Genomic DNA, 26826 nt, shown 5'->3' with positions numbered 1-26826 from the left:
GTCAACATAATTTTTGGTTTGAATTTACTAGTAATTATTCTTTGCAAGTGATACGAGAATTTTGACATAGTGCCCATCGCTCTTATGTCGATCACTCGTTTCATAACGAGTTGTTATCCACTATGTTCAATGTTTCGGACGATTCCTCGCATTCGAGCGATACTCGATTAATTCTTCAAAACCACTCATATGGAGTCGATGGTTGCTTGAACAATCTATAAGGGGCTTAATCATTTTCAAAAATAATATTGATCTTGCGATCGCATCGACACTAAACTTGGTTGGTTTTTTTTACACATGAGAAAACGAAAAGCAACATTAAAAGTCATCCTTTCCTACAAAGATTTATGGTTAATCGTTAATTCTACATCGATAGTAAAAGAACAAAAAAAAAAGATGAACTTAAAAGGATAAGTTTATTACCTTTAATCGTAATAAAATAGTTATTTCATTGAATTAGATCATGAAGATTTCTATCGAGGCAGCAGATTCTGAGGAAATAAAGCTTGCAGAAGGATGCTAAGCCAACCAAGACAGAATGGGCCTCTCAGTCTCTTTAGCCTTCCAACCAAGCCCACGTATCTCCAGATTTCGACTCCCTTCGATGAGAAACGAGAATGGCCAGTGAAGTCACTGACAGCCTGCGTTCGAGTGTAGACTCACAGTATTCCTGCGTGAATACTTCACGATAATAATAAGATAATTCTGGACGTCCTCAAAGGCTCATCGTCCTCGTCAATGCCCAACATAACCTAAATCAGATCCTGATGGCTCAACGTCTCTTTTTCTCTAATATCATAGTTCTTTCCTACTCGAGTCCCCTCACCATGCTCAAATATTACGACTGAAGTTAATAATAATATACTCATCAGATCCTTATAAGTCAATCTTAATCTTATCAAGTGGAACTAATTAGAGTATTACAACTTAAGCTCATGTTAATTAATATTAGTGATAAAACCATACATCACGTACACAATCCGATATCAGCTCGTCGGCTATTGGTTGAATGACGATGCCATTTGTGTTACTTCAGATGCAAGTAATGATCAGCATTTCATGCGACGAGTGACTCAGCTACTTTACAATCGTGTCTTCTTTACGACCTAACACACAAATCTGAAGGAAGAGGACACGGAAAAATGACTCATCCAGCCATCTAATGGACGGCTTTTGCGAGAAAGCTAGCGGATTGATGCGTCCGTAGGTCTCCGAGAGATCGCTTTCATGGCGGCAAAGAGAGGAGAGAGGCACGACGAAGGAAGATGTGTAGGTGGTAAGTGATGTCCCCCAGGATGGATGCTCTGCATCTCCCAATGAACAGGGAAGATTGCTCCGATAATGACGTCTGCTTAGTTTCCACTCATTTTGTAGCAGCAGAATCTGAATCATTCTTAGATTTGCATCAATCTTTGCCTACTGTCTCGTCAAGCTTATGTCTCTTCTACGCCAACTCTCCACCTCACATGACAGACCAGAAATGGACCGCGAGATGAGTTTACACCTACGGAAGGAGTGTTACCGAAACGAATCCACAGGAAACAGAGTAGTCACTGCACAAACACTAGCAAACAAAGATCAAAAGGATACAGGACATGCTTTGGGTACGCCAACCCCGGCCTCGAAACTAGGAAAAGCTGCTAAAGAATTGGCCTGTCCCTCTTTTGGCATTACCAAAGCACCCAATGCTCGCCAGTCCTAGTGCTTTGCGCCGCCCGCCCTCTCTCTGTTCGCTTTCTACCAAAGACAACAAACGGAGGAGTATTGTTTGTGACGGTGAGAGCTCTGTGACATGAAGCCCAAAGAGGGCAATAATTGAGGAGAACAATTGCCACGGCAGGTCGACTAAGAAATGAAGAGGAAAGCTTTGCGGCTTTGGCGATCATCTGGTGCTCAACAAAGTCCATACGAAGCTATGTAGCAAGAGACGCATTGGATTACACGGCTCCGACAGTATCGGCGTCCAACGCAGAAGCCACAAATGCTCGAGGAACCGTATCACACACATCCCACTTGTCACACACAGACAACACTAATAGAAAAGGAAGGCAGAATAATATCCGAAGACAGCTTTGAATGCGTGATTACAGAACATGGTAATACTCTCCTATAATCTGCTTCCAGGATTGAACTTCTTCTCTAAATCAAAGAGAACAGAAAATTGAAATGGAATGAGATCATATACATGTAAACATCAGAGGGAAGCAAGGAGCTACCATAATTCTTTTCTTGTGCTCTTTTTACATGCAGTAGTTGTTGCTGAGAAAGGCTGATTTCTCATTACAACAAAGGAAAATATACAACAGAAGCAGAGAGATTAGGAGCGTCTTTCCCTACCAAAGAAACGAGAGCACTCAAAAAGGAGAGAGAGAGAGAGAGAGAGAGAGAGAGAGAGAGAGAGAGAGAGAGAGAGAACATCAAACTAACCTTTCCAATCTCCCGAAAAGCCTTTCTTTTTTATCTCCATCTCTTCTTTCATTCAATTCCAAACTCCCCACACTGTTTCCCCAATAAAACTCATAAATCTTCTCACGGAGTTCTTGCTCTTGTTGTTGTTGTTGCTCTCGTTCATTTCTTGCTCCTCCTCATCATCATCCTCATCATCCTCATCCTCGCCATCATCGTCGTCATAGTCATCACCATCATCATGCGGGAAGTGTTCTGCGTCCAGTGCCGGGGACACCTTCCCCTCGACTCTCAAGCTGTCCGCCGCTTCCTCCGCCTCCGCCACCGCCGTCGCGTTCGGCGCCAAGATGGCGCCTTTGTTCCCGCCGCGGCCGCTCCGCCTGCGGCGGCGGCCTCCTCCCCCGCGGTCGCACTCCCTGGCCTCCAGGCTCTCTTCGACGGCGTCGATGATGCGGTGGATGACGTGCCGGTTCGGCGACGCGTCCCACCGGGCCCAGAAGCTCTTGTAGCACCCGAAGCATCCGCACTCCAGCTCCGGAGGGTGCGCCCGCCGCCGTCGCTGCTCCCTCCACCTCCCGCCGCCGCCGCCGCCGGAGAGCAAGTACGCCAGCACCTCCTGATCCTCTGCGGTGAGAACCGCCGCCAGGGCCATCACCGCTGCCGGGAGCGCCGCCCTCGGCGGTGGGACAGGGTGAACCCTCCGCCCTTTCCCGTTGCCAAGCTTCTTCATCTCCTTGCCAGTAAAACAAGCAAAAGACGACTTTTTTATGCTCCCACTGCAAAGAAAGCTAAGAGAAGAAAGAGAGAAAGGAGAAGAAGAACGATGATTCCCTTGGCTTTGGGGTTTGGTGGGGGAGATCGGAGGAAGGGTGGGTGGCTGGAAACAAGGACTAGTAGCTCTGATGTACTTGGTGAGGCACCCGTAACATTAGCATTATTAATAGGCTACAGTTTTGTGCATTGTCTTGGGTGGTTTGCATTGGGAGAGGGCAGATTTGTGGGATGTTAAATAGGAAATAGGTCCAATGGCTGACAAAGGCCGATGGCTTTGGGGACAGTGCTGATGCAGACCTTCATTGAAGGTTGAAACACGTAGTAGTAGGCTGTGGAAGAGCAGAGGTTGAATTGTGACTTGAGAAGGTTGAAGTCAGTACTGTAGCTTAAAGATTGGAGTCAGTCTACTTATTATAATTTAATTTGGAGTTTGTGGAGAAGTTTATATCATGACAGCTGCTGATTTCATGCTCTTTCGGGATGGGATGAATCAGTGTGAATGACTGATTCAAACTTGAAGACTCCCACAAGGTTTCTGTGTGAATGACTGACGAAGACAGTGGTGTGGGTGATAGCAGAATGGGTCAAATGTGGGCAGATTGGTACTCAGCAGCTGTGATAAAATACATGTCGGCTTGAAGGTCCATTTTTAATCTTTATAATTTTAATCATCGATCTCTTAAATATTTATAATTTATTCACTTATAAAATAATTTTTATATTTTTAAAAAATATAACATATAAATTTCTCATGATATACTTATTCATAATAAATTATTAATATAATAATAAATATAATTTAAGTTAAAAAAATGATAATATGTGGATTTAAAAATAATTACTTGATTCGATGGGTTGTGCCTAGCCTTGTCTCGACATCTATCATAAAGGGAGAAGCCTCTTAGCATTTGCGATGATCAAGAAGGCCATAACGAAAAGTCGATCCCTTGGGCTCAAAGAGGAAATCACTAGTCGCATTGCGTGCTTCAGCATCCGGAGTTTCTTCTTTCTAATGCCTTAGCTTATATCCAGCATTGTCATCGATCAATTGAGGCACGGAGAGGGGCAAAGGATCATATTGGTGGTGCTTTCATCTTGAGAGAAACCATGTAGCTTTGGTGCCTCTGCTCACAAGGATGTCACCATCCTTGGACCTCGATGTCGGCCAACAAAGGACTCTTTCGTTAGTGCGGCTAGCAAATCAGGCACGAGGGGCCGCAAGGAGCCCATAGAACTTATCCTTTCATTATACATCTTTTATCTCTTTGTTGTCGTTGTAAGCTTTCTCATTCTTATCCTCGTATGTTGTTTTCGGTATAAGGATTGAACTATATGCCACCTCTTTGGTTGGGCTTCGATATAAGCAGCAACGACTTGTCGTCGTCATATACCTTAGTAACAACAATAGTAGTGATGATAGTAGCCACTTTGTTCTCCCCCAACTATCATTCCCCACCTTTGTTGGTTTTCTAATTGTCGTCATTGATAGTTCTTCTATTCGGGTTCTAGTTCTCCATCTCTCCCATTGCCCCTTGCTCAACAACGAGTGTATCGTCTTCTCGATGGTGGAGCGCAGAAAGGAAAGGTGCATGACGCCAGGAGGCGAAGAAGATGAGATAGACGAGATTGGTGTAACTCCTAACGTGGGTAGTAATACAAGGAAAGTGGAAGGCGTGGGAATACTTCGTCATGAAAACTAGCATCTCCTAGCTCGCCTTCACAGGGTTAATTAGGCAGCTTATCCACGTTTTCAAATCCACCTATTATCATTTTTAACTTAAATTATATATATTATTATATTAATAATTTATTACGAGTCAGCATATTCTAACCTCTATTAACTTAGACTAAATATAAAGGATTTATATGCTACGATTTTTAAAATATTGAGATTATTTTAGATATAAGTAAATTATAAAAGTTTAAGAACTCAGTTACTAGAACCAACTAAAATTGACCTAAACCTTATCTTATATTAGAAAATATTTGATGAAAAAATTAGACGTGTGCTCTCCATCCTCTAATTGACTATTGTAAGGCAAAAGATCCACACGAGAACACACATATCGAATTAAATTCTCCCTAAATTATTATAAGAAAAGAAAATATCAGTAACTAAAACATATTTTTAAATTAATAATAAATATGCATTTATAAAAAATAGGTAGTTATAATTTGGAGTGTTAAACAATTAAGAAATCATATGGATATACAATTTTTTTTATAATAAGATAATAATCATATGGATAGCAAATCAGGCACGAGGGGCCGCAAGGAGCCCATAGAACTCATCCTTTTATTATACATCTTTTATCTCTTTGTTGTCGTTGTAAGCTTTCTCATTCTTATCCTCGTCTGTTGTTTCTGGTATAAGGATTGAACTATATGCCACCTCCTTGATTGGGCTTTGACATAAGCAACAGCGACTTGTCGTCGTCATATACCTTAGTAACAACAATAGTAGTGATAACAGTAGCCACTTTGTTCTCCCCCAATTGTCATTCCCCATCTTTGTTGGTTTTCTAATTGTCGTCATTGATAGTTCTTCTATTCGGGTTCTAGTTCTCCATCTCTCCCATTGCCCCTTGCTCAACAACGAGTGTATCGTCTTCTCGATGGTGGAGCGCAGAAAGGAAAGGTGCATGACGCCAGGAGGCGAAGAAGATGAGATAGACGAGATTGGTGTAACTCCTAACGTGGGTAGTAATACAAGGAAAGTGGAAGGCGTGGGAATACTTCGTCATGAAAACTAGCATCTCCTAGCTCGCCTTCACAGGGTTAATTAGGCAGCTTATCCACGTTTTCAAATCCACCTATTATCATTTTTAACTTAAATTATATATATTATTATATTAATAATTTATTACGAGTCAGCATATTCTAACCTCTATTAACTTAGACTAAATATAAAGGATTTATATGCTACGATTTTTAAAATATTGAGATTATTTTAGATATAAGTAAATTATAAAAGTTTAAGAACTCAATTACTAGAACCAACTAAAATTGACCTAAACCTTATCTTATATTAGAAAATATTTGATGAAAAAATTAGACGTGTGCTCTCCATCCTCTAATTGACTATTGTAAGGCAAAAGATCCACACGAGAACACACATATCGAATTAAATTCTCCCTAAATTATTATAAGAAAAGAAAATATTAGTAACTAAAACATATTTTTAAATTAATAATAAATATGCATTTATAAAAAATAGGTAGTTATAATTTGGAGTGTTAAACAATTAAGAAATCATATGGATATACAATTTTTTTTATAATAAGATAATAATCATATGGATAGCAAATCAGGCACGAGGGGCCGCAAGGAGCCCATAGAACTCATCCTTTTATTATACATCTTTTATCTCTTTGTTGTCGTTGTAAGCTTTCTCATTCTTATCCTCGTCTGTTGTTTCTGGTATAAGGATTGAACTATATGCCACCTCCTTGATTGGGCTTTGACATAAGCAACAGCGACTTGTCATCGTCATATACCTTAGTAACAACAATAGTAGTGATAACAGTAGCCACTTTGTTCTCCCCCAATTGTCATTCCCCATCTTTGTTGGTTTTCTAATTGTCGTCATTGATAGTTCTTCTATTCGGGTTCTAGTTCTCCATCTCTCCCATTGCCCCTTGCTTAACAACGAGTGTATCGTCTTCTCGATGGTGGAGCGCGGAAAGAAAATGTGCATGATGCCAAGAGGCGAAGTAGATGAGATAGACGAGGCTAGCGTAACTCCTAACATGGGTAGTAATACAGGGAAAGTGAAAGGCGTGGGAGCACTTTGTCGTGAAGACTGGCATCTCCTAGCTCGCCTTCATAGGGTTGATTAGGCAGCTTATCCGCGTTTTCAAATCCACCTATTATCATTTTTAACTTAAATTATATATTATTATATTAATGATTTATTGTGAGTCAATATATTCTAACGTCCATTACCTTAGATTAAATATAAGGGATTTATATGCTATGATTTTTTAAATATTGAGATTCTTTTAGATATAAGTAAATTATAAAAGTTTAAGAACTACCAGAACCACATGAACTAAAATGAACCTAAACCTTATCTTATATTAGAAAATATTTGATGAAAAAATTTAGATGTGTGCTCTCCATCCTCTAATTGACTATTGTAAGGCAAAAGATCCACACGAGAACACACATATCGGATAAAATTCTCGCTAAATTATTATAAGAAAAGAAAATATCAGTAACTAAAACATATTTTTAAATTAATAATAAATATACATATATAAAAAAAATAGGTAGTTATAATTTGGAGTGTTAGACAATTAAGAAATCATATGGATATACAATTTTTTTTTCGATAATAAGATAAAAATGTTGAAGTAGATGTATGGTATTATTAAGAAAGAATTTTTTTTTTTAATATTTGATAGAGGATAAAATAAGATGAAATTATTTAAAATAGTATCTTAAATAAAATGTACTTACATGTAATAATTAGAAAGATAAAATAGTTACCATTAGTTGTATAAAAAAATAGTTACCATGTAGTACGGCACAAACCCAGACTTATTATATCTAATATGTTAGATAGAGAGAAATCTTTGAGTTGAATTATTTGAGCAAAGTTCTTGTGGGCTTATAATTGAAATATAATATTAGTATTCCAAAACTGCAGAGAGAAAGAACACGTAATAATAGGCTTCATGGACGCCTTGAGACTCGTTCCAAAACTTGTTGAACGGTTGAAGCGAGATCGAGAGAGCCTCTCCGTCTCCGCAAATGATGGCTTCCTTCCCTTTACATAGCTTCCTTCGCTCCCCTTCCTCCTTCCATCCCTTCCTCCGTCCGTCCGTCCGCTGGCCTTTGTTTCTTCATCTTGCGCACCGGCTCGACCGACGGCGACGCATGCCATGGCCTCCCTTCGCGCGACAGTAATCCTCGCGATGCTCGCGTGCATGCTGTTGATGAAAACCGACGTCGTCGCGGGTGACGTCGTCGCGTTGGGAGCGGATGGGATGACCATCAAGAGCACCGACTTCCATGCGAACGCGGCGGCCCTCAACGAGCAGCATCACGTGGGCGAGGACGACCCCGAAGTGTTCCATGGATTCGATCAGGAACTGGTCGTGCTGGGCCATTAGAAATCAATCGTGTATCTGAAGTGCAGCAGGCCATACTGATCCTGCGCGCCTTCTCCATTGGAAAGCTTTGAGATTTCTAATTCATCGATTCATATTCTGTGTGTGTTGCGAGCAATGTAATTGCCACACTAGTCCAAAAATTCGTGTTCCGCCATTGCATGCATGCTTGATTGAATACCGGCAGATCAGAGTCCAGTAGTCGATGGGGATGTCTTGCTTTGTCTTCACCCGAGCAGACGAGGTTTTAAGGACTATAAGTCTAAAAATCCAATAATTCATAAAGAAGAGAGATCACATTAAAAAAATAAAAGTATTCAGAGGATTTGAACTAAAGAGAAAACAAGAAGCAATGGCCAAACAATGAAAAGAGGAGCAACCCAAAGACGGGGGTTGCCTCCATTGCCGGTGTCATGGGCAGAACCACTTTGACGCCAGCGTCTCAGCTGGTGGTTGGATGATAGAAGTGTTAATTGCAGCAATGAAACATAAAGAATGGGATCAAACAAGGCTTCGTACTTGTTTCCTTAACCTTCTCTTTGGGAACACACATCCTGCGCTCCTGCTTCCGTAGTCCACTAAACTCTCTCTCGCCGCTTCCTCTACCTTGGAACGAGAGCTAAAACAAATGGAGTCCGTGCAAAAGGAGCAGTTCGCTGTTATCCGAGTGGGGGAACATTGCAGCTGGTAGGCATGCACAAGAGAGATTTACATGGATTGATAATAATCTATTACCAAGGTGTGGTCTTTGGCGTGGAGAGCACAACAGTGCCAACCTATGGGTTGGACCGCATAACCAGCCCACTACTTGGGCTTATGCAGGATTGGACCTCCCCAATCAAAATTGGGTGCAAAGATTGGACTCAATCAGGATGTGGTCGGGCGTGACCGCAAGTAATGATTGAGCTCAATCTAGGGGGTATGGTTCGGGTTCAATCAACAATTGACCATGCAGTATGTTGTGTCAAGAGACATAGCTGACTTGACACTATCTATTGCTGACGTAGTTGGTCATAAACCAGATTGGTAGATTGCCATGCAGTCTGTTGTGTCAGTAGTCATGCTGAGTTGACACAAGTATGTGCTGACATGGCAATAGTTAACACTAACGTGACAGAGTCAGAGTCAAATAAAATCAACAATCAGATCTGATTACTCAAAATCATAAATCAGAACTAAACGGAAACTGATGATGTATATATAAATCGGACTGTGATCAGAACCACAAAATAATAGACTGAGCTGTGGATTGACCCAACGGTGTCTGTGGGTTAGGTTAGATGTTAGAAGTATAGTAATAATAAGTCTTAGTCAAATAAGTCAAAATTAACTTATATCATACTAATTTAATTCAAAATTTTAAGTTGTTAGGTTATGGGTTATCTGTAATTTGATTCTTACCCAATTGAGGAAGACGTGGGTCTACTTATCGCTATGAACCGACTGCCGATGCTCAACCCACACCCTCCTCAGCCACAGCCTAGATGACCACCGTGTCGTCTGCTCCCGTCCAACCGCTCCTCTTACCAGCCCCATCTCCACGAGCTCACACTTCCTCCGCTCCTCCACGAAATGCTCGACGTGATCACTCAATTCCCTCCTCCCTCATCCTTCGTAAAACCATGCGTGGGGAGTTCTCCCAATCTTTCCAACTCTTCCGGGAACTCTTGGCGTCCGGATGGACCCCCGACGAGTTTGCGCTGGGCAGCCTCCTCAAAGCCAGCTCCACCCTCTCCGACTGCTGCCTCGGCGAGCAGCTCCATGCCAAGTCCATCCGCGCCGGCCTCGCTTCGGAGCGAGGCGTGCGCACTTCCCTCGTGGCGATGTACTCCGCCAATGGCCTCTTGGGGGAAGCCCGCCACGTGTTCGACGAAGTTCCCTTGGCCGAGGAGGCCGACGTCCCGACGTGGAACTCCGTTATCTCCGCCTACGCCTTTCATGGCTACTACGATGAGTGCTTCCTTTTGTTCGGTGCCATGCTCGGCGCAGCGCAGTTGACGCCAACCGATGCGACATACGCGATCGTCATCAGCGCATGCTCGGCGAGCAAAGAAGTTCGCATCGGCAAGGCGATCCATGCGATGATCCAGAAAGACCAAATGCTTGATGAGATCAAGATGCATAACTCGCTCATCAGCATGTACGCGAAATGGGGTCATTTGGAGGAGGCGCAGAAAGTATTCGAGGCGATGGCTGCCAGGGACGTGGTTTCTTGGAATGCTATCATCTCCGGCCTCGAACAACATGGTGAATGCGAGAATGCATTGGCATTTCTCCGTAGGCTGGCAGGACTGAAAGCTCCACCGGTTGTGCAGCCAAATAGAATTACTTTTCTCAGCGCGCTGAGTGCTATAGCCACAATCTCGGGCTTGAAGTTGGGGAAGGAGGTCCATGCACGGCTAATTAGATCAAATCTTGGTGGGGAGACGAGCACAGGCAATTCATTGATCACCATGTATGGGAAGTGCGGCGAGGTGGAGACAGGGAGGTTGACTTTTGAGATGTTGCCTTCCCGTGATGTTATCAGCTGGAACTCCATGCTCTCTGGTTATGCTCAGAACAGCCAGCTCGGTAGCTGCTACGAGCTATTCAAAGCGATGCAGCTATCAGGATCCAGACCTGATTTCCACACTATGACCATTCTTCTCTGTGCGATGTCGCCAGGATCGGTATCGTCTTCTTCTTGTAGGTTGGGAAGAGAGATTCATGGCTATTTAGTGAGAAGAGCAGCAGTCAAATCACTGCCCGTTTCCGTTTATAATGGCATCATAACCATGTACTTCAAGTGTGATAGGGTTGGAGATGCAGAGAAGGTCTTCAAGGGGATGAGCGAGCGCGACTCCCACACTTGGAACTCGATGATCGATGGGTGTTCGACCAATGAGCGCTATCGTGATGCGATGATGCTCTTTGTAGAGATGCACACGCAAGGCTTCCAGCCAGATCATTCGACCTTTTCGATCATTCTTACGGTTTGCAGCAGATTGGTCTCCGTCGAACTGGGAAAGCAGTTGCATGCGTCCGCTGTAAAGCAATGCCTCCATGCTTCCTCTCCTCTGACCTTTTCCTTGTCGGTCAACAATGCACTTGTGTCCATGTATTCCAAGTGTGGTAGCATAGACGATGCAGCTCAATTGTTTGGGAGGATGCCAAAGAGGGATGTGTTCTCATGGACGGCAATGATTACAGGATTTGCACATCATGGGATGGCCTATCGGTCAATTGAATCCTTTGAGGCAATGAAAGCAGATGGAATTCGGCCGAACGCAGTTACTTTTCTGGGTTTGCTTAGTGCTTGTGCTCATGCAGGTCTGGTAGAGGAAGGTGCGCACTATTTCAATTTGATGAACAAGGAGAGTGACGCTGAGCCAAGCATTGAGCACTATGCTTGCCTGGTGGATTTGTTTGGTCGATCGGGCCAGTTTGAGAAAGCTGAGGCTACGATAGAGATCGCAACTTCTCACCTGGGCCTCGAAGGTGTCTCTTGCTTGTGGCTGTGGAAAGTACTGCTCGGGGCATGCCATGCACGCAAGCAGCTTGAACTTGGCATTCGCGTTGGAAGAAGGATCTTGGAAGTCGACCCTGACGATGAGACTACTCATGTTCTTCTTTCCAACATCTATGCTGCCTTTGGCTTGTGGAAGGATGCTTTAGAGGTAAGGAGGTTGATGAGGGAGAAAGGATTGAAGAAGGAAGCTGGATGCAGCTGGGTAGAGATCGGAAATAGGAAGCATGTCTTTGTGGCCGCTGATGGTTTCCACGAAAACCGAAAGGAAATCTATGAGAAGCTCGAGGAGTTGGATGAGAAGTGTAGAGACATTGGGTATGTTCCCATGACAGACTACGTTCTCCATGACGTTGATGAAGCTCAAAAGGAAGCAGTCCTAAGATATCATAGTGAGAGATTAGCACTATCGTTCGCATTACTACACACAGGAAGGAGGAAAGGAGGAGCAATTCGGGTGATCAAGAATCTGCGAGTATGTGAGGATTGTCATAGGTGGATGAAGTTTGCGTCTGAGGTTGAAGGCATGGAGATCATCCTAAGAGATTCCAGACGATTTCATTCTTTTAGAAAAGGGAAATGTTCGTGCGGTGATTACTGGTAGCGAGAAGAATATGACTACTTAGGAACACAAAAAAAGCATGTTAGGGTTGATGGCTGTAGTTTAGTATGGTAGCCACAACCCATCGACTAAAGTATCCATTCTTGGTTAGCGGTGGAATTGTCCTGGGAACGCGAAGCTTGTAAGCATAAAAAAAAATATAACATATTTATTAAATAAAACATTTTAATATTACAAATTTATCTGATCTATATCGTTGTTGGATTTAAAAGTCATAGTGATATCGATTTATCCTCTTTTTCTATCTTTTAATATTTTAATAAAAAATTATAAATAAAAAATTAAATATTTTATTTTAACTTAATATAGTCGATTCTAAATATCTGAGTTGTGTCCGAGAAGAAGCAACTGCAACAACAGAGCACAATAAGGTATCAGGGCTCGATCACAATGCAGAAATCAATGTCGACGCTTCAGAGATGAGCTGCCACGGAAACGGAAACATTGAAGTGCAGTACTCCCAACCGCACTAATTGGTGATGGTGACTAAATAATAATACCAGTAAAATAAGGCGGCACGTAACATAAATGGATCGTTTTAGCCGTCGCTCGCCGTAATACTCCCCGCATTTCAACAGACAGTTCAATGCAAGACAAACGAAATTGATACTGCGCTGCTCTTCTGCTCATCTTTCCGACCCGTCGTTTCTTACTGTACGATTCGATGGAACCAAATAATCACTGGTAAACCAAGAAAAAACCTCCTCCATCTTCACAATCATTACATGGAATAGAACAGAGGAGGAGGAGGAGATTGAAACGAAGTGCTCGCGCTTCTTCCCACTTCTTTCCCGTTTTCCTGTACAATTACCTTCTCTCATTGAAGCATCCAACCCATTACTATTGAGAGCGACTACCAGAGAGGAAAAGGAGACACCGTTGTCTTCTTCTTGGTCCAAGACATTCTTTGATTCCTTCATTCCTTCATGATCTGGATTCAAAACGTACTCTACTCTGCATCCGTTACTCCGACGCGCTTCGCCGCGGCGTTGCAGGGCGGCGGCTGCGTGCCGTAAGCCATGCGGCCCTGCTCCAGTTCGGCCATGTAGCTCTGCACCTCGCTGCGGATCATCTCTTGCATGACTGCCATGAACTCGCCGCTGAAAGAGAAAGGTGCAGACCGACGCTCATCATCGGCGCTCGGAATCCGGGAGCGGCCAGAAGGGCTGGCGGCGGTGGCTGAACATCGCTGCATCATCCGATGGGAGGCATGAGAGGAGGACGGCAGTGGTTGGAGCTGGTTCTGGTTGTTGGTGTTGGGGCCGGCCAGGACGTGGCGGTGGCTGGAGGTGTGAATCTGATCTGAGCCGGGGAGGGAGAGGGTCAGGAAGGTCGTTGGACCGTCGTCGTTCTTTAGAGAAGTAGGATCAACAGCAGCAGTGATCGGTCCGCCATGATGGTGGTGTTGGCTTGGAGAAAAGGAGAGAGTCACGACACCGCCAGTTCTGGGAAACGGCTGATGGATGTGTGACGCCGCCGCCGGCGGAGAGATTAGCGAGTGACTGTGGTGACTGGAATCACTGAGATCGGATCTAGACGGGCTTCCGGGGCTCAAGCAAAGACCCGCTCCGCCGGACAACAGGGTGAGGCCGTCGCTGCTTGCTCTCTTCAGCGGCCTCGTCGCCACCGCCTCGTCCTCCCGATGCGCCGCCGCCTCCTTTTCCGTCGTGATCGCGTCGTACCGGTGCCGCAGCTCGTTGTCGACGGGGCAAGCGGTGCTATACTTGCGCTTGAGGGTGGAGTTCCAGTGGTTTTTGATGGCGTTGTCGGTGCGGCCGGAGAGGAGGCGGGCGATGGTAGCCCACTTGTTGCCGAAGCGGCGGTGGGCGCGGACGATGATCTCGTCCTCCTCCGCCGTGAAGTGGCGGTGCTCCACCTGTGGCGAGAGTTGGTTGCACCACCGCAGCCGGCATGACTTCCCGGAGCGACCCGGGATGGACTTGCTGATGAGCGACCAGTTCCTAGGTCCGTGGCGCTGCACCAGACTCTGCAGCGCCTCATCCTCCTCTTGGCTCCACGGCCCCGTGATCCTATCCACATCCTTCCTGCTTCCCATCGCCGCCGCCAAGGGACCCAAACTCCCCCAACCTAAAGAAAAGAGAATAATAGAAGGTAAACAACCTCACTTTCAAGAGACAGATAGACTAGGAGAGGGAAGACGAAGCAGCAATACGAAGGAGAAGATGAAGTGCTTCGGAGGGGTTTTATAGAGAGGCAGAGCCACCTGGGTCGGCGGCGACCGACGTAACGGAGGGCGCTCCCGCCCTCTTCCGGTTCCGCTCGCAATCGCATACAGCTGGCGCTGTACACGCGTCGCCATCTCATTGCACGCTTTCTGTGCCCTCTCACCCCTGTCCTCTTCACACATCGACCCACGCCACCAACTTACCCGCCCGGCCTGCTCCTTAGAAGAGAGGATGACGAGTCAATGCGGGGCCCGCTTGCCGTCAAATCAAAATCGTACCCCACGCTTGCGCCATCCAGTCCACGACCCATCGCGTCGAACATCATCCACGAACGACGCGCTGGGGCCCTTTCCGTGCATGAAATTATCAGTGTAATAGTCCGCTAATGTTGGAGTTTAATGCATATCTCCATCCACCACAAGTTCTGGTGCTCCATAAATGATCATAATACTCGACATTGTTGTTATTTGTTATGTTGGTACAATGTTTTCATGATATGGACGGAAGATGCTGCATAAAGTCCATAAACGCCAGGCTGTCACCTTGTCGGATGCCGCCTCTTCCCCCCCTTCGCTACACGATCCGATCACCCCTTCAGCTTCCTCGCGTCTTCCTCGTTCCTATCTTACATGCATGATTTCCAAGGAACACCCTACGTGTAAAAATTGAGATGGTTTCAGAATAAGTAAGTAAATGCGCAACAGCTATCCCGTGATTTTGGCCTTTTTTGTGACTCGTACGTCGTGTGCACTCCTTACAGCTGTTGGCTCGGCCCACACTTCCAGCTGTTGTTTGACTCTCCTTCCCACGGGCCCACATGCGTCCGCTTCCCTCCCTATTTTTATGCCAATTATCGATTTGTATATTATATGCTTCTCCGTTCGCAGGTTTCTTTTCCGTTCGCAGCTGCAGAGTGCTCACTGTTTGCCTTTGACTTTTCTCATGTTACAACCGTCACTTCCGGATCGACTTTTACTTACATTTGCTTCTGTAGCCATTCATTAATATCCTAATTTTTCTCCTTGTGGGTTGAAATCTCGATCGAACGGACATCCAATTTAACCGTGTTACGATTCTATCCTGGTTGGCTCACAAAAACCTCATGATGCCCGTCACGTGGAGAATATGGGGGGAGGGCATGGTGTACTTGTCCGTGCTCCCCTTCCCCGCGGCCCCCCACACAGCAACCATCGGTCAAACCCCCACGTGTCCGACCGACGTACGGGTAGTAGTGGCGGGACCCGGTGACAGCTCGTTGCCTTGCGTCCGACACCAGGACCGTAGTTCCGATGAGACGTTCGCTTCGAGGCACGAAATAAGATGCACCTGTAGATGAGGTGCAGTATATTGTGTTGAATAAGATAAAATACTTGACGATTATAAAAGGTATCATATGTAGTCGAGGTTGGATGTACGGTCGACCCCTCACCGCTACATGACAAGATTGGTTCGGTCGAACTGAGTTGTTTGTTCTGTTTTTGAAGGTCTGAGAAGGCGGAATCGCATAAATGATGAAGACCTATAAATTACGTGATCTGATTGCAGCTCCAAAAGAGGAAGATTTTGGTCTAAGCTTTTGAGCAAGAAAGGAAGGGAAAGGTAATGGTGGTGGTGGTGGTGGACTCCATGGACCATTTGGTCTCTGGCTAGAGGATAAGCATGACACGGTGGCTGCGGATATCGTCTATGATGCTCTCCTTTACTTTACCGAATGCAGCCGTGGTTTCTTCAGACCACATGCACTGTTCTTCGTTTGATGGGCTCTGTGGTCTCGAAGGAAGAAGAGGGAGCTGTGATCTACGATCCATATCTCGGTAAGCTGCATCGGTAAACATTGTCGCCAGGCTTTCTTCTTCTTTCAGCTCTTGTACCGGAATGGCCACTCAATGATTTCTTCGAGTATTTGTGGATGTCGTACAGATGAATCGTTTGAAGAAATGGCGGACCGAGAGGCGTCCACATTGTGTGGTGCCGACCGAACATGCCATCTGCTGTGTTGGTGAGATGAAGTGCCGAGTTCAATGTTCACTGACTCAGATGCACATTGTATCGGTACAATGATTAGGGGAGTCCCACAGCACATCAGAAATCCCAACAACGGTACAGCATCCTCACATCAAATGGAGGATAGATATGAGGACCTGAATCTGCTGCCACACCACACAATGGAAAGTTAATGCTGCTTAATGAACGAGCGTCAAACGTGGGAATAGAGATGGTAGGAGGTCCTGTAGAAGAATAGAGGAACTGTGCAATCTCAGAGGTGTTCACGAAATTACTTGAACTCTGGACCTTTCACCGACTCTTGTCGTCCAGCCTAAATGGGTGAAATGCGTTCAAACCATCATTAACTTGACTTCCTATGTCTGGTATATCCCGTTCTTTAGAGAGAGAGAGAAGTTCTGTGCTTGATATTGCTGACAATGATGAACATGGCAACAGGTGAGTCTCCACGTCGTCCTTCGTCGAGCACAATGACACCCACACTTCACAAACATGAGATCGAGTACAATACATTGGAGACGTGGACTACATTCAACTCCCTCCCAGCACATTCCAGCCATGGATGCACGAGAGGCAGGTAGCATCTACGATCGAGCATGTCCTCGAATGCTATGGAATGTCGGCAGGCCAACACCTTCTTCGTCGCCACCGAGTCAATGCCACAGCAGATTGTTGACACGTCCAATTCATTCTGCTCCCTTGCCCACCACACATTAATTCTGACAGCCCGCAACAGTGATTTCACCATCGAATGCAACACTGCATCCTGAATCGATTGGTACAATATCCTGCACTCGATTATTATTGCGCCACCGAAGGAGAATCCAAATCCGAGCTTGTCCATCCAAAGTATTTGGTCCAATTGACTGCTTATTCGTCACCCGAGTACGTCCATCACATCAACTCTGTCTGTGTCGGCGGTGATACACTGCAATTCTATTCTTAACCAGTGTTTATTTGGGTTGCGTAGTATTTTTGGATGCTAAACGATTCAAATTACTTAATGGATTATGATTAGGAATTTAAGTAGAAAATTAAATCATTAGTGATTAGATTTTATTACTATAAATACCTGATATATATTTAGATTTTAATGTGAAAGCAAAATATGATAAAATAATTTGGGTGTTGTGTGTTTTTTTATAATGGAAATAAAGAGGACGAGAGAAAAGATATAAGAAATTATTTTTGATGATTTAATATAAAAGGGTATCTAAGGGAATTGGGCGCTTAGGTTGGGGTTAACTTCAAGATGATTTATGATTGATCTACAAAAAATTTGTTGATTTATGATTGATCTCATATAGAGAAATTTTTTTGATTTTCTCTGTTAAAATTTGAAACAAGTGTCGAAATATACATCCATTTTCTAATATGATTTTTTGGTTATTAATAATATATGAGAATTCTCTTTTAATTTTTAATTAAAGTTTTTTTCCTATATAACTTATAATGGATCATTTGATCGGTCGATCATTGGTGTAGCCCGTATGCTCGCGAGGAATTATTCGTTTTAAATAATGGAGGAATTGTCCGCTTTGAACGATGGATGTACCCTTACGATTTTTTCTTTTTGGAGCGTGTGAACTCTAAAAAATACTTCTAAAGGTAAGGAAGATTTGATGGACTTATGAGTCTTGGTTCTCTTACTCCTCAACCAATGTGAGATAATGGATAAGTAAAAAATCACTAGGTGGACGGCTAACTGGTGGAGTCATGCCCCCGAGAGATCGATTTCGTGCTGTGTACTCTCTCATCCGATGTATGGAGAGAACACCATCGTCGACGAAGAGAAAAGAAATACTGGCGGTGGTGGGAGAGTTGTCGCCGTCGACTTTGGTTTGTACACCACAGTATTGGCTGTTTGCATTCGGTAGTTGTTATCATTCTTTGTCTGATAGATAATATAGAAGACGCGAGTCACACTTCGTTCTACTCTCTGTCGTATCATGAGTGACCATACCATTTGGTCAGATGAGCAGGAAGCATCAAACATGGAAGTCGCCCACCCTGACATGAAAGTTAGTCGTCCACAGGTTGCAAACTGACGGAGAAATGCAGTAGAATCAACTCCTCGCCATTTCCTTGTGGCACTACGCAGACATGAGATATCCTTGGGCCCAACGCAAGCCTATTCGGCCCGGTTTGGCCCAAGCTACTAGTATGGGTTTGGATCAGAGTCAACAAATCACGTTGGCTGACGTGGGGTTTCCGTGACAAAACGTGAATGAATCGAAAGGGCTCGATGAGATTATTATTATTATTATTATTTTGAGCTTAACCATTTCAAGTTGGTAAGATATATTGTAAGATCGATAGAGTAGCTGGTGGTGATGAATGCACATGCCACGTATCTTGCACCTTGCATCTCTTGAACTAAGATCACATAGACAGATACAGTTTAAAAAGATTTTTGATGACAATAAACATAAGATAAATTGATGAAATTTCTAACTATATTATTTTCATACAGACACCTAGTGAAGCAATACGGTCCGATAGAGAGTATGCCGTTAGCTAATCGGTATTTGATACGTAATTGTCACATGATATCAAGGATAAAAGGAGAAGACAAGGTTACATGACTAAGAATTCAAGACAAATGATTATAGGTAACCACGCACAACCCCCTTCCTTTGTCACTCACTTGGATAAGAGGTCAATGAAAGTTTGTTGGAAATGATTAGAGATTGTTTACCTACATAATATTTTATAAAATATTTAATTCCTTTATAATTAAATATAAAAGTTCATTTTTAACACAATAAAAGATGTTTATCTTTTTTTAGTTACTTACGTTCACACTCATATACCTCGAGTTACTAACTTGAGCTTTCAAGGGATCTAAGTCAAGAAATCTTTTTTAATCTCGATCTTCGTACAAGTGGCATCTCGGGATTTCGATATTTTCACATCGGACAATCCCATGCATATGAGTTTATATCATCGTCCTTAGAAGTCTCATTCGATTCTATACCTCCCGGAGGTTCGATGATATTGAGATGATTGACGTTTTACGCTACTCATTATGAAAGTTGCAACATGCAAAAATGATCCAATAAAACTATCCAAACAATCATTTTTAACCGTGCAAGCGAGAAACAAGCCTAAATTAGCATACATTTACATCATCTTTTATCATCCTAAAATAGGCCATATCAAGGACAATTAATTTAGACGGAATAGTTGATAAATAATAGCAAATTTGCTTAAACAATCTGTTCCAGAAAATTGGTACAACAAATTCCTTGCTACAATTTGCTCGCACAGAAACTAGGCAATGACCAAATGAAACACTGCAACCACAAAAATATCCTGCTATACGATAAGTTTGGGGAGAAGTCTTCCACCACTCTTTTCTTCTTCTCTAGTCCATTTCGGAGGTGATGGTCTTCCTCGAGTCCAGTAAGTACGTATTCCAGTTTGCACACCTGGAATTCTTGTCCCCAGTAACCATATATGGCCTGTTCATAAGGATCAATACCTACAGCCTCATCCTTCTTTGGTCACAGATGCTTACAGCATACACACCTCCACATTTGTGTTATGGCACTGGCGAAATGGGAGATCCAGAGAAGGCTTAATTATGGATGAGCGAGATCTGTGTGTTCTATGCACGAGGAGAGAGCAAAGAATCTGTAATGCTACAGAGTGACCCTCCTCTTTATTTGTTGGTAGTAGTTTTCCAAGGTTGAATCCTGGGGCCATGGAAGAACCTTACCTTCGCGTTGCTGCTACCAATTCATATGAACAGTACGGTGTGCACGGCTTAATCGTTTCCAGAACAACAATAATCCCTTAAAGATTGAACGCATCAAAGACGAACGAATCAATGTTAATGGCGTTGCTGGTTCTACAGGAGAAGGCTATGGATATGGGAGCGAAGAAGAAGAGCTGGAAGATATGTTCTCCAGCACCTGGACTGCGTCCTTCATGGAAGGCCTCCTCTGAGGCGCCATGGCACAGCAAGCGAACCCCAGCTTGAAGCAGCTCAACAGAGCCGCCTCCTTGCTTTCCACCTCCCCTCTTATGCCTGCGTCGGCCATCCTTAGAAGCCTATTCCTTTCCTCCACCACAAACCCTGCGTTCCAGTGACAGAGCTCCACCTCCGAGAACAATCTCCCGGCGATCAGCTCCAGCAACACCATCCCGAATGAGTAGACGTCCCACTTGGTGTTGGGTTTCAGGTTCCTCAGGGACTCCGGTGCTTGATACGGCCGAGGGGCGAATGTTAAAGCGGAGGAACCGCCGGAAGGGCTAGCTCCGGTGGCCGCCGATAGATCCGGCAAACTGATGGAAGATTGCATCGACCGCTTACTCCCGAATTGCCGGGCCGACGTGCCCACGCCGAACATCACCCTGTCAAGTCCGAAATCTCCGATCTTTGGCTCCATGTCCGAATCCAACAAAATGTTGCTCGGTTTGAGATTGCCATGCAAGCTCTTCTTTTCATGGATGTAGGCGAGCCCCCTCGCCACTCCTCTCGCTATTCTGAGTCGCGCCTCCCAGCTCAGATGCAACGGCGACGAGCCGAGCTTCTCTGCAAACAGTTAGGGAAATGCTTAGTACTGAAGCTGTTGATTCTTGACGGGGACAGCAGGGGATGGGAGACGCATACTGCTGAAAGAGATGTTGGCGAGGCTGCCACTGGGGGCATAGTCATGGATAAGGAGCTTCTCCTCGGTGCCCCAGTAGAACCCCCGGAGGCGGAGGAGATTCGGGTGGCGGAATTTGGCAATAACGCGGACCTGGGCGCCGAAATCCTTCAACTTGTCGATGACACCGCTCTCCCCTATCCGGCGGACGGCCAACGCGGTGCCGTCAGCAAGGACAGCCTTGTAGACGATGCTGGAAGCGCTGGCGCCGAGAATGTAAGCCGAGGCTTTGAGCAGAGTCTCCATTTCCAGCTCGGTCTCGCTGTCAACCATGACGAGAGTAGCCCCCTGTTCCTTCTGCTGCGGGTGGGATTTACCATCCTCGCCCTCCTTCGTTCCCTTCGTCGCTTCTTCCTCTTCTGCCTCCGTCTCGGAGGATTCCGAGGTCTCCGACGTCTCCTCGGTGTCGCCTCCGTCCGCGCCTTTCTTTCTCAAGCAACAAGAGAACCCGCCTACTCCTTTGGATTCAGGGGCTGCCATTGTTGTTGTGGCTGTTGCTGCTGCTGCTACGGGTGGTGGCGGATCTTCCTTCAGCCCAACTTCTTTCTGCAGCTCTTGTGACCTCTTCTTCTTCACATGGTATACGTACAAGAACACAATGAAAAGGATCCCAATGACGGCCAAATCACCCACCGTGATCCCGATAACAGCCGCCGGACGGAGAGACCCTCGTCCTGCGGAGCTTTTCACGCTATCTGTCGGCGACGTCTCGTCCCTGTTCTCGGGTATCGCCGCGAAGGCCGGGGGAGACTTGGGCGCCTGCGGAGCCAGGGTGGAGGAATTAGGAGGGTAGGAGAGGGAAGACGGGATAGAGGGGATGGCACACGGGTTCCTGAGCGGCCTCCCGCAGAGACTTGGGTTCCCCATGAACGCCATCGGCTTCTCAGCGGCGAAAGCGCCACCCTGCGGGATCTCTCCGGTGAGATTGTTGAACGAGAGATCCACCGTGGCACTAGCAGAAATACTCGCCCCCAGCTGCGGCGGGATCGCGCCGGTGAGGCGGTTGTAGGACAGGTTCAAGTACCGGACCCTCGGTCCACCCAGATCAGACGGTAAGGAGCCATTGATGAGGTTGGAGCTGAGATCCAAGTACTGGAGCCTCTCGAACCCACCACCGGGGAGTTCGCCGTACAGGAAGTTGTTGGCAAGAGAGACGACGGTGAGATTTGGCAGGCGAGAAAGGTTACCCGGCAGCCTGCCGATCAAAGCGTTGTCGGAGAGGTTGAGCACCTGCAGGCTGCTGCTCATGCGCCAGTCGAGCTCCGGAAGCTCTCCGGAGATGGCATTGTCGGCTAGCGAGAGCACCCGGACCTCGGAAGCGTTGAAGAGGGAGGCTGGAAGGGTGCCGTTGAGAATGTTGCCGGAGAGGTCGAGGTGGCGGAGGTGTTCAACGAGGCCGAGCTCGGGAGGGACGGAGCCCAAGAGCTGGGAGTTGGGCAGGACCAAGCTGATCACTCTGGAAGACGTGGGAACCTGTGTATTGCCACCACCATCACTCCTAGTATTGGTAGCAACAGTCCAGTTGAGAGCAGCGGCATCCGGGAAGCCCATGCACACGACTCCATTCCACGAGCACGGCGTGGCGTCGTAGTAGTTCCAGTCGCCGAGCGCGGCGAGGGGGTCGCTGAGAATGGAGTACTTGAACTGAAGCAGCAGCACTCCATCTTGATTGAGGCCCAACGCTGGACTGATCAGGAGAAGAAAAGATAGGAGCAGAGGAAGATAACTAGTGATCTGCCATTTGGTCTGGAGCCTACGACTTTGGGAGCTCATGTTGCTCGTGCTCCGGAGCAAATCATGTCTCAGTGACCGAGAGAGCAAGAGGAGGGTTGGAAGATTCAGCAAATTCTGGCCTGAAGAGCTTCAGCTATAAGCTAAGAGAGGAAGGCAAATGGAGAGGGAAGACAATACATTACTGGGGCTTCAACTGGGAGCAATGCATGTGACTGAGGTGTGTTGGCACAGGGGAAGAGGGGTAGAAAACTAAGGAGATTGGAATGGACTGTTGGAAGCTATAAAATAAGATCCACAGTTCATCAACAGGACCTCCATTGTGTGGAACAGCCTCAGATATTTTACCTGGACTAACTCAAGGAAACGAAGAAGAGAGAGAGCTGCTGATGGGACCAATTAATGGCATGCTTTTTGTAACCTTCTATCCTGAGAGTAGACTGCCTTCAAGCTGGTTCAAGTCTCACCTATAGGGAAAGAAGGCCTAGAGAGGAATCTTGCTTGTGTTGGAAGGAGGACATGAGTAGCTTGATCTGCCGAACTAATGAAGAAGGTCTCATGGAACAAGTAAAAGAGACAGAAGAGAGAGGGAAGAATGTACTGCTTGCTGGTGTTTTCCTGCTGTCTCTTCACGAGGTGCTGTACTGATGACACAGTCATCTGAGTGAAGATCTGTTCAGGTTCTCAAAGGAGTAAGGTTTTTGTAGGGCCTCTTCTATTTCATGTGGTTGTTTTATATGGAGACACTGAAGAGGCTTGCATGGACCACAAAGGCATTATTATGTGTGGATAGTAGAGAGAGAGAGACAGAGACAGAGAGAGAGCCATGGAGTTAGGATGGGTAGACAATGGGAATCCTATGAGGGAAGCAGTAGCCCCATCAAGTGTTGGATGCAGGGAAGGTAGATGTGGACTGTGGTCATCACTTTATGTAGCTTTTCTTTTTGTGTTTTTGACAAAATTACTTTATGTAGCTTTTAGATGCAGAGAGTATTGACACAAACTTCTGCATTGTTTGGAGAAGCCACTGATGGCAGACAACAGAGAGTCTTGCTCCTTGTCTTGAGATAAAGTAGATTAGTCTCCTTTAATAAACCTTTATGTGTTGGAGAGTAAATAAGGGGTTTGGATCCCCCACCTATTCTAAGGCTCTTAAATTGGTTTTAACAAAGGATTATACTTGTGCAACTTGCTACTATTGACACTTTAATACTGAGGCTGCTACCTTCTTATCTGATATTTCACATGAATTGCTTTAGCTGCATAGTACAAATAGCCATTTGTTTGATGCATAGCTCAGTGTACTCTCTCTCTCTCTCTCTCTCTCTCTTTGTTAAGGTGATGTTGCAATTAGGTCTATCACTCCACTTGAGAAAAGAGATCTACTGATTTTTCACCCATCTTTTCATGTACAATACTATAATTCTAGTCTCAGATTCTGTCCTTTGTGCATGATTGTGCCAACAAAGGAGAAGGTAATATTGCTCAATTATTGCTTCTCTCTGTGGAATACTGTATAATCTAGTGTTGAAGCAGGAACCAAAAGAATCTACTTGATTATGCATGTCTGTAAGAAAATAACAAGAACAGAGGAGATTAAAAAGAAGCTTAGAAATAGAAGTGCACTTTATTGTGTCACATAAGAGTTCAACAATCAGTGATACTTTAAACTTAGTTTGTAACCTCCACTTAATCCCTCATTATTATACATGAGCAAAGCATCAGTTCTTCATTAAAAGAAAAGAAAGAACTCTGGTCTTAAGCTTCAAAACTTCAGCAATTCATGTCTTTTTTATGGGCACAAAGAGTGTACATCTTGTGCAATCATAACATCATCTAGTAAAGCTTAATAATGGAAAATGATACTAGAGATCTGGTAGGCCTACCTCTTTCCATCACACATGTCCTCTGCCACCAACTACATGTGAACAGTAATATGGATGCTCTGATTGGGCAAGTTTTATAGTCCTGCTTTAATGACATTTCTTGGTCAGTGTCATATGCAACTCACTTGTGCTTAAGCTTAGACTTTCTGCAGCCTATTCTCTGTAGACTTCATTTGTCTGTTATGAGTACTTGCTCAAGTCATATCTCTCTCAAAACAGTCATTCCCTCTCTGTGATGCTACCTTTGTTGCTGTCTCACATATGAACTACTCACATGACATCTGAAAGAAGCAAGCAACACCAACTCTGCAATTTTATTAGGAACAAAGTGATGTTTATATAGATGTATGATCCTTCTCACAGTCTCATGTTACTACACTAATATGGCATCTTTTTGGCTGTATCATTTTCCACTCCATTTTGAAGTTTAGACAACAATCTCTCCCCTATCTCTTTCTTGCACAGCAGAAAGTAACGAAGGAAAAGGACCCATTAGACTCTCAACCCCTTCCATTTTACTGTGGATGGACCACCTTATGCGTGACATCTTGCAGCAAGAAGAAGAGATGTTCTTATCTTTTTTCTTCTGACACTTGTTTGTCTACCTTGGCATTTATTCTTGACAGAGTGTAGTTCTTGGCATGTGAAACAAGAGTTTGACAGCCATTATTTACTTCCACTGTTCTTTTCTGAAGGAAAACACTCATTTCATGTGTCAATATAGATCCCAGTACAACTATGTGCCCACTAAGGTGATTGATCTGAACCAGCTTTTCACCCATTGTTTTCAGCTCATAACAACAGCAATGACAACATAAATGAAAAGAAATGTGAAGAAGCAGGACTGCATTACCTTTTTCAGAGAACAAACATCGTTTGATTGTGTGGAAGTTTAGTGTTTGACCAGAAGAAGGTGACTTCTGAGTTACTGATAGGACCAGATGATGGATGGCACTTCAGAACACGAAGTCCAATCTCACTGGACATGGCTGAGGTAGTGGCTCAGATAGCCAAGCTCTAAACTAATAATAGATTGAATTGTCATATATCTCATATGTGACATAATTCCATGTATATCTGCCTTGTGGTACCACTGCTACTTTGCCAGTCGAATTGTACCACCAGCATAGTTCCAAGAAAACAAGACAAGCGATCTTTACACTTCTGCTCCCCACCTTTGTCTGCTTTATCCGAACACGTGCAGAAGAAGTAGATTCATCTTAGCCAAAAGCCCCAATCTTGATCTTGATGGAGAGAGTAATGAAGAAAGAGGATATGGAGAGTAATGAAGATTGTTTCCATTACTTCTCATCAGAAAAAAGATGGACGTGATTTTAACCTGTACATCAATCCGTCAAGAATCTTCTCCTCCCTTATCCGACGATTAGATAGCACAATGAGGTCGTAGGAATGGCCGTGTTAACTCTGCCCGCACTCGAGATCTGCTGATATCTACCAATTCAACACGTCCTCTGCCACATAATCTCGAACACTTGCCGTACCATTTTACCACATTGTTCTCCTCAACCTTGTGCAGAAAGCGAGAGCCCTGCGTCCTTTTGCTCCATGCATCCACCGAGACGGAGACCACACCGACGCATTGCCTTCCCCAAGTCCACGGCTTTCTTTGGGCTTCAGCACATGCTACTGTGACCGACTCCGCACTCACTCGTCCTCCGACACTGCGTGACAGTGGCACCCATAATCTATCAATCCTCTGCATGCCACCGGGCGACGTGACAAAAAGATGACGCAGAATGAAATTCCAGCTTGCTGTCAGAGTGCCAAAGGACATCAAAGCATTTACAATCGTTCATGCTAATTGACAACCAACATATCCTCCATCTCCACTGGAACAAGGGAAGACAACTGGCGTTGTGAAGCCAGTGGTTCTGATGAATCGCTGAGATGGGAGCTTCATGGGGTGGTGGAATCTCAATGAG

At 44.9% G+C, this 26826-nt stretch overlaps 4 protein-coding genes and 1 long non-coding RNA gene across 6 annotated transcripts; 2 read left to right on the top strand and 3 right to left on the bottom strand.

The window, feature by feature from the left end:
• Nucleotides 1–2479: 2479 nt before the first annotated feature.
• On the bottom strand, nt 2480–3136 carry LOC135620425 (uncharacterized). Its single transcript, XM_065123351.1, has one exon. The coding sequence runs from the start codon at nt 3134–3136 to the stop codon at nt 2480–2482; it is 657 nt and encodes a 218-aa protein (XP_064979423.1).
• A 6591-nt stretch (nt 3137–9727) lies between these two features.
• On the top strand, nt 9728–12603 carry LOC103996296 (pentatricopeptide repeat-containing protein At3g24000, mitochondrial-like). The gene has a single exon (XM_009417185.3). The coding sequence runs from the start codon at nt 9779–9781 to the stop codon at nt 12401–12403; it is 2625 nt and encodes an 874-aa protein (XP_009415460.2). The 5' UTR covers nt 9728–9778; the 3' UTR covers nt 12404–12603.
• A 421-nt stretch (nt 12604–13024) lies between these two features.
• LOC135619858 (transcription factor MYB44-like) lies at nt 13025–14632 on the bottom strand. Of its 2 annotated transcripts, XM_065122279.1 has the most exons (2): nt 14595–14632; nt 13025–14509 (listed from the first exon to the last, which is right to left on the bottom strand). In XM_065122279.1, exon 2 carries the CDS (start codon nt 14475–14477, stop codon nt 13371–13373), a length of 1107 nt encoding a protein of 368 aa, XP_064978351.1. In that variant the 5' UTR covers nt 14478–14509; nt 14595–14632; the 3' UTR covers nt 13025–13370. The 2 variants fall into 2 exon arrangements, with proteins under 2 accessions (XP_064978351.1, XP_064978350.1); XM_065122278.1 differs by lacking the exon at nt 14595–14632 and having other exon boundaries at nt 13025–14584.
• A 1552-nt stretch (nt 14633–16184) lies between these two features.
• Nucleotides 16185–17591, top strand: LOC108953633 (uncharacterized). Its single transcript, XR_001979440.2, has 3 exons — nt 16185–16421; nt 16528–16976; nt 17050–17591. It is a non-coding gene; the product is annotated as an uncharacterized LOC108953633 (long non-coding RNA).
• Nucleotides 17592–20387: 2796 nt separating this feature from the next.
• LOC135619857 (probable LRR receptor-like serine/threonine-protein kinase At4g37250) lies at nt 20388–23634 on the bottom strand. The gene is made up of 2 exons (XM_065122277.1): nt 21230–23634; nt 20388–21151 (listed from the first exon to the last, which is right to left on the bottom strand). The coding sequence occupies exons 1-2, from the start codon at nt 23037–23039 to the stop codon at nt 20478–20480; spliced, it is 2484 nt and encodes an 827-aa protein (XP_064978349.1). The 5' UTR covers nt 23040–23634; the 3' UTR covers nt 20388–20477.
• Nucleotides 23635–26826: the final 3192 nt, after the last annotated feature.

Source organism: Musa acuminata, chromosome BXJ2-8 (genome assembly GCF_036884655.1).
Source record: "Musa acuminata AAA Group cultivar baxijiao chromosome BXJ2-8, Cavendish_Baxijiao_AAA, whole genome shotgun sequence".
In the NCBI taxonomy this organism is placed as follows: domain Eukaryota; kingdom Viridiplantae; phylum Streptophyta; class Magnoliopsida; order Zingiberales; family Musaceae; genus Musa; species Musa acuminata.
Note: the sequence above shows the minus strand (reverse complement) of the source record. Positions and strands in the feature narration are given on the sequence as shown.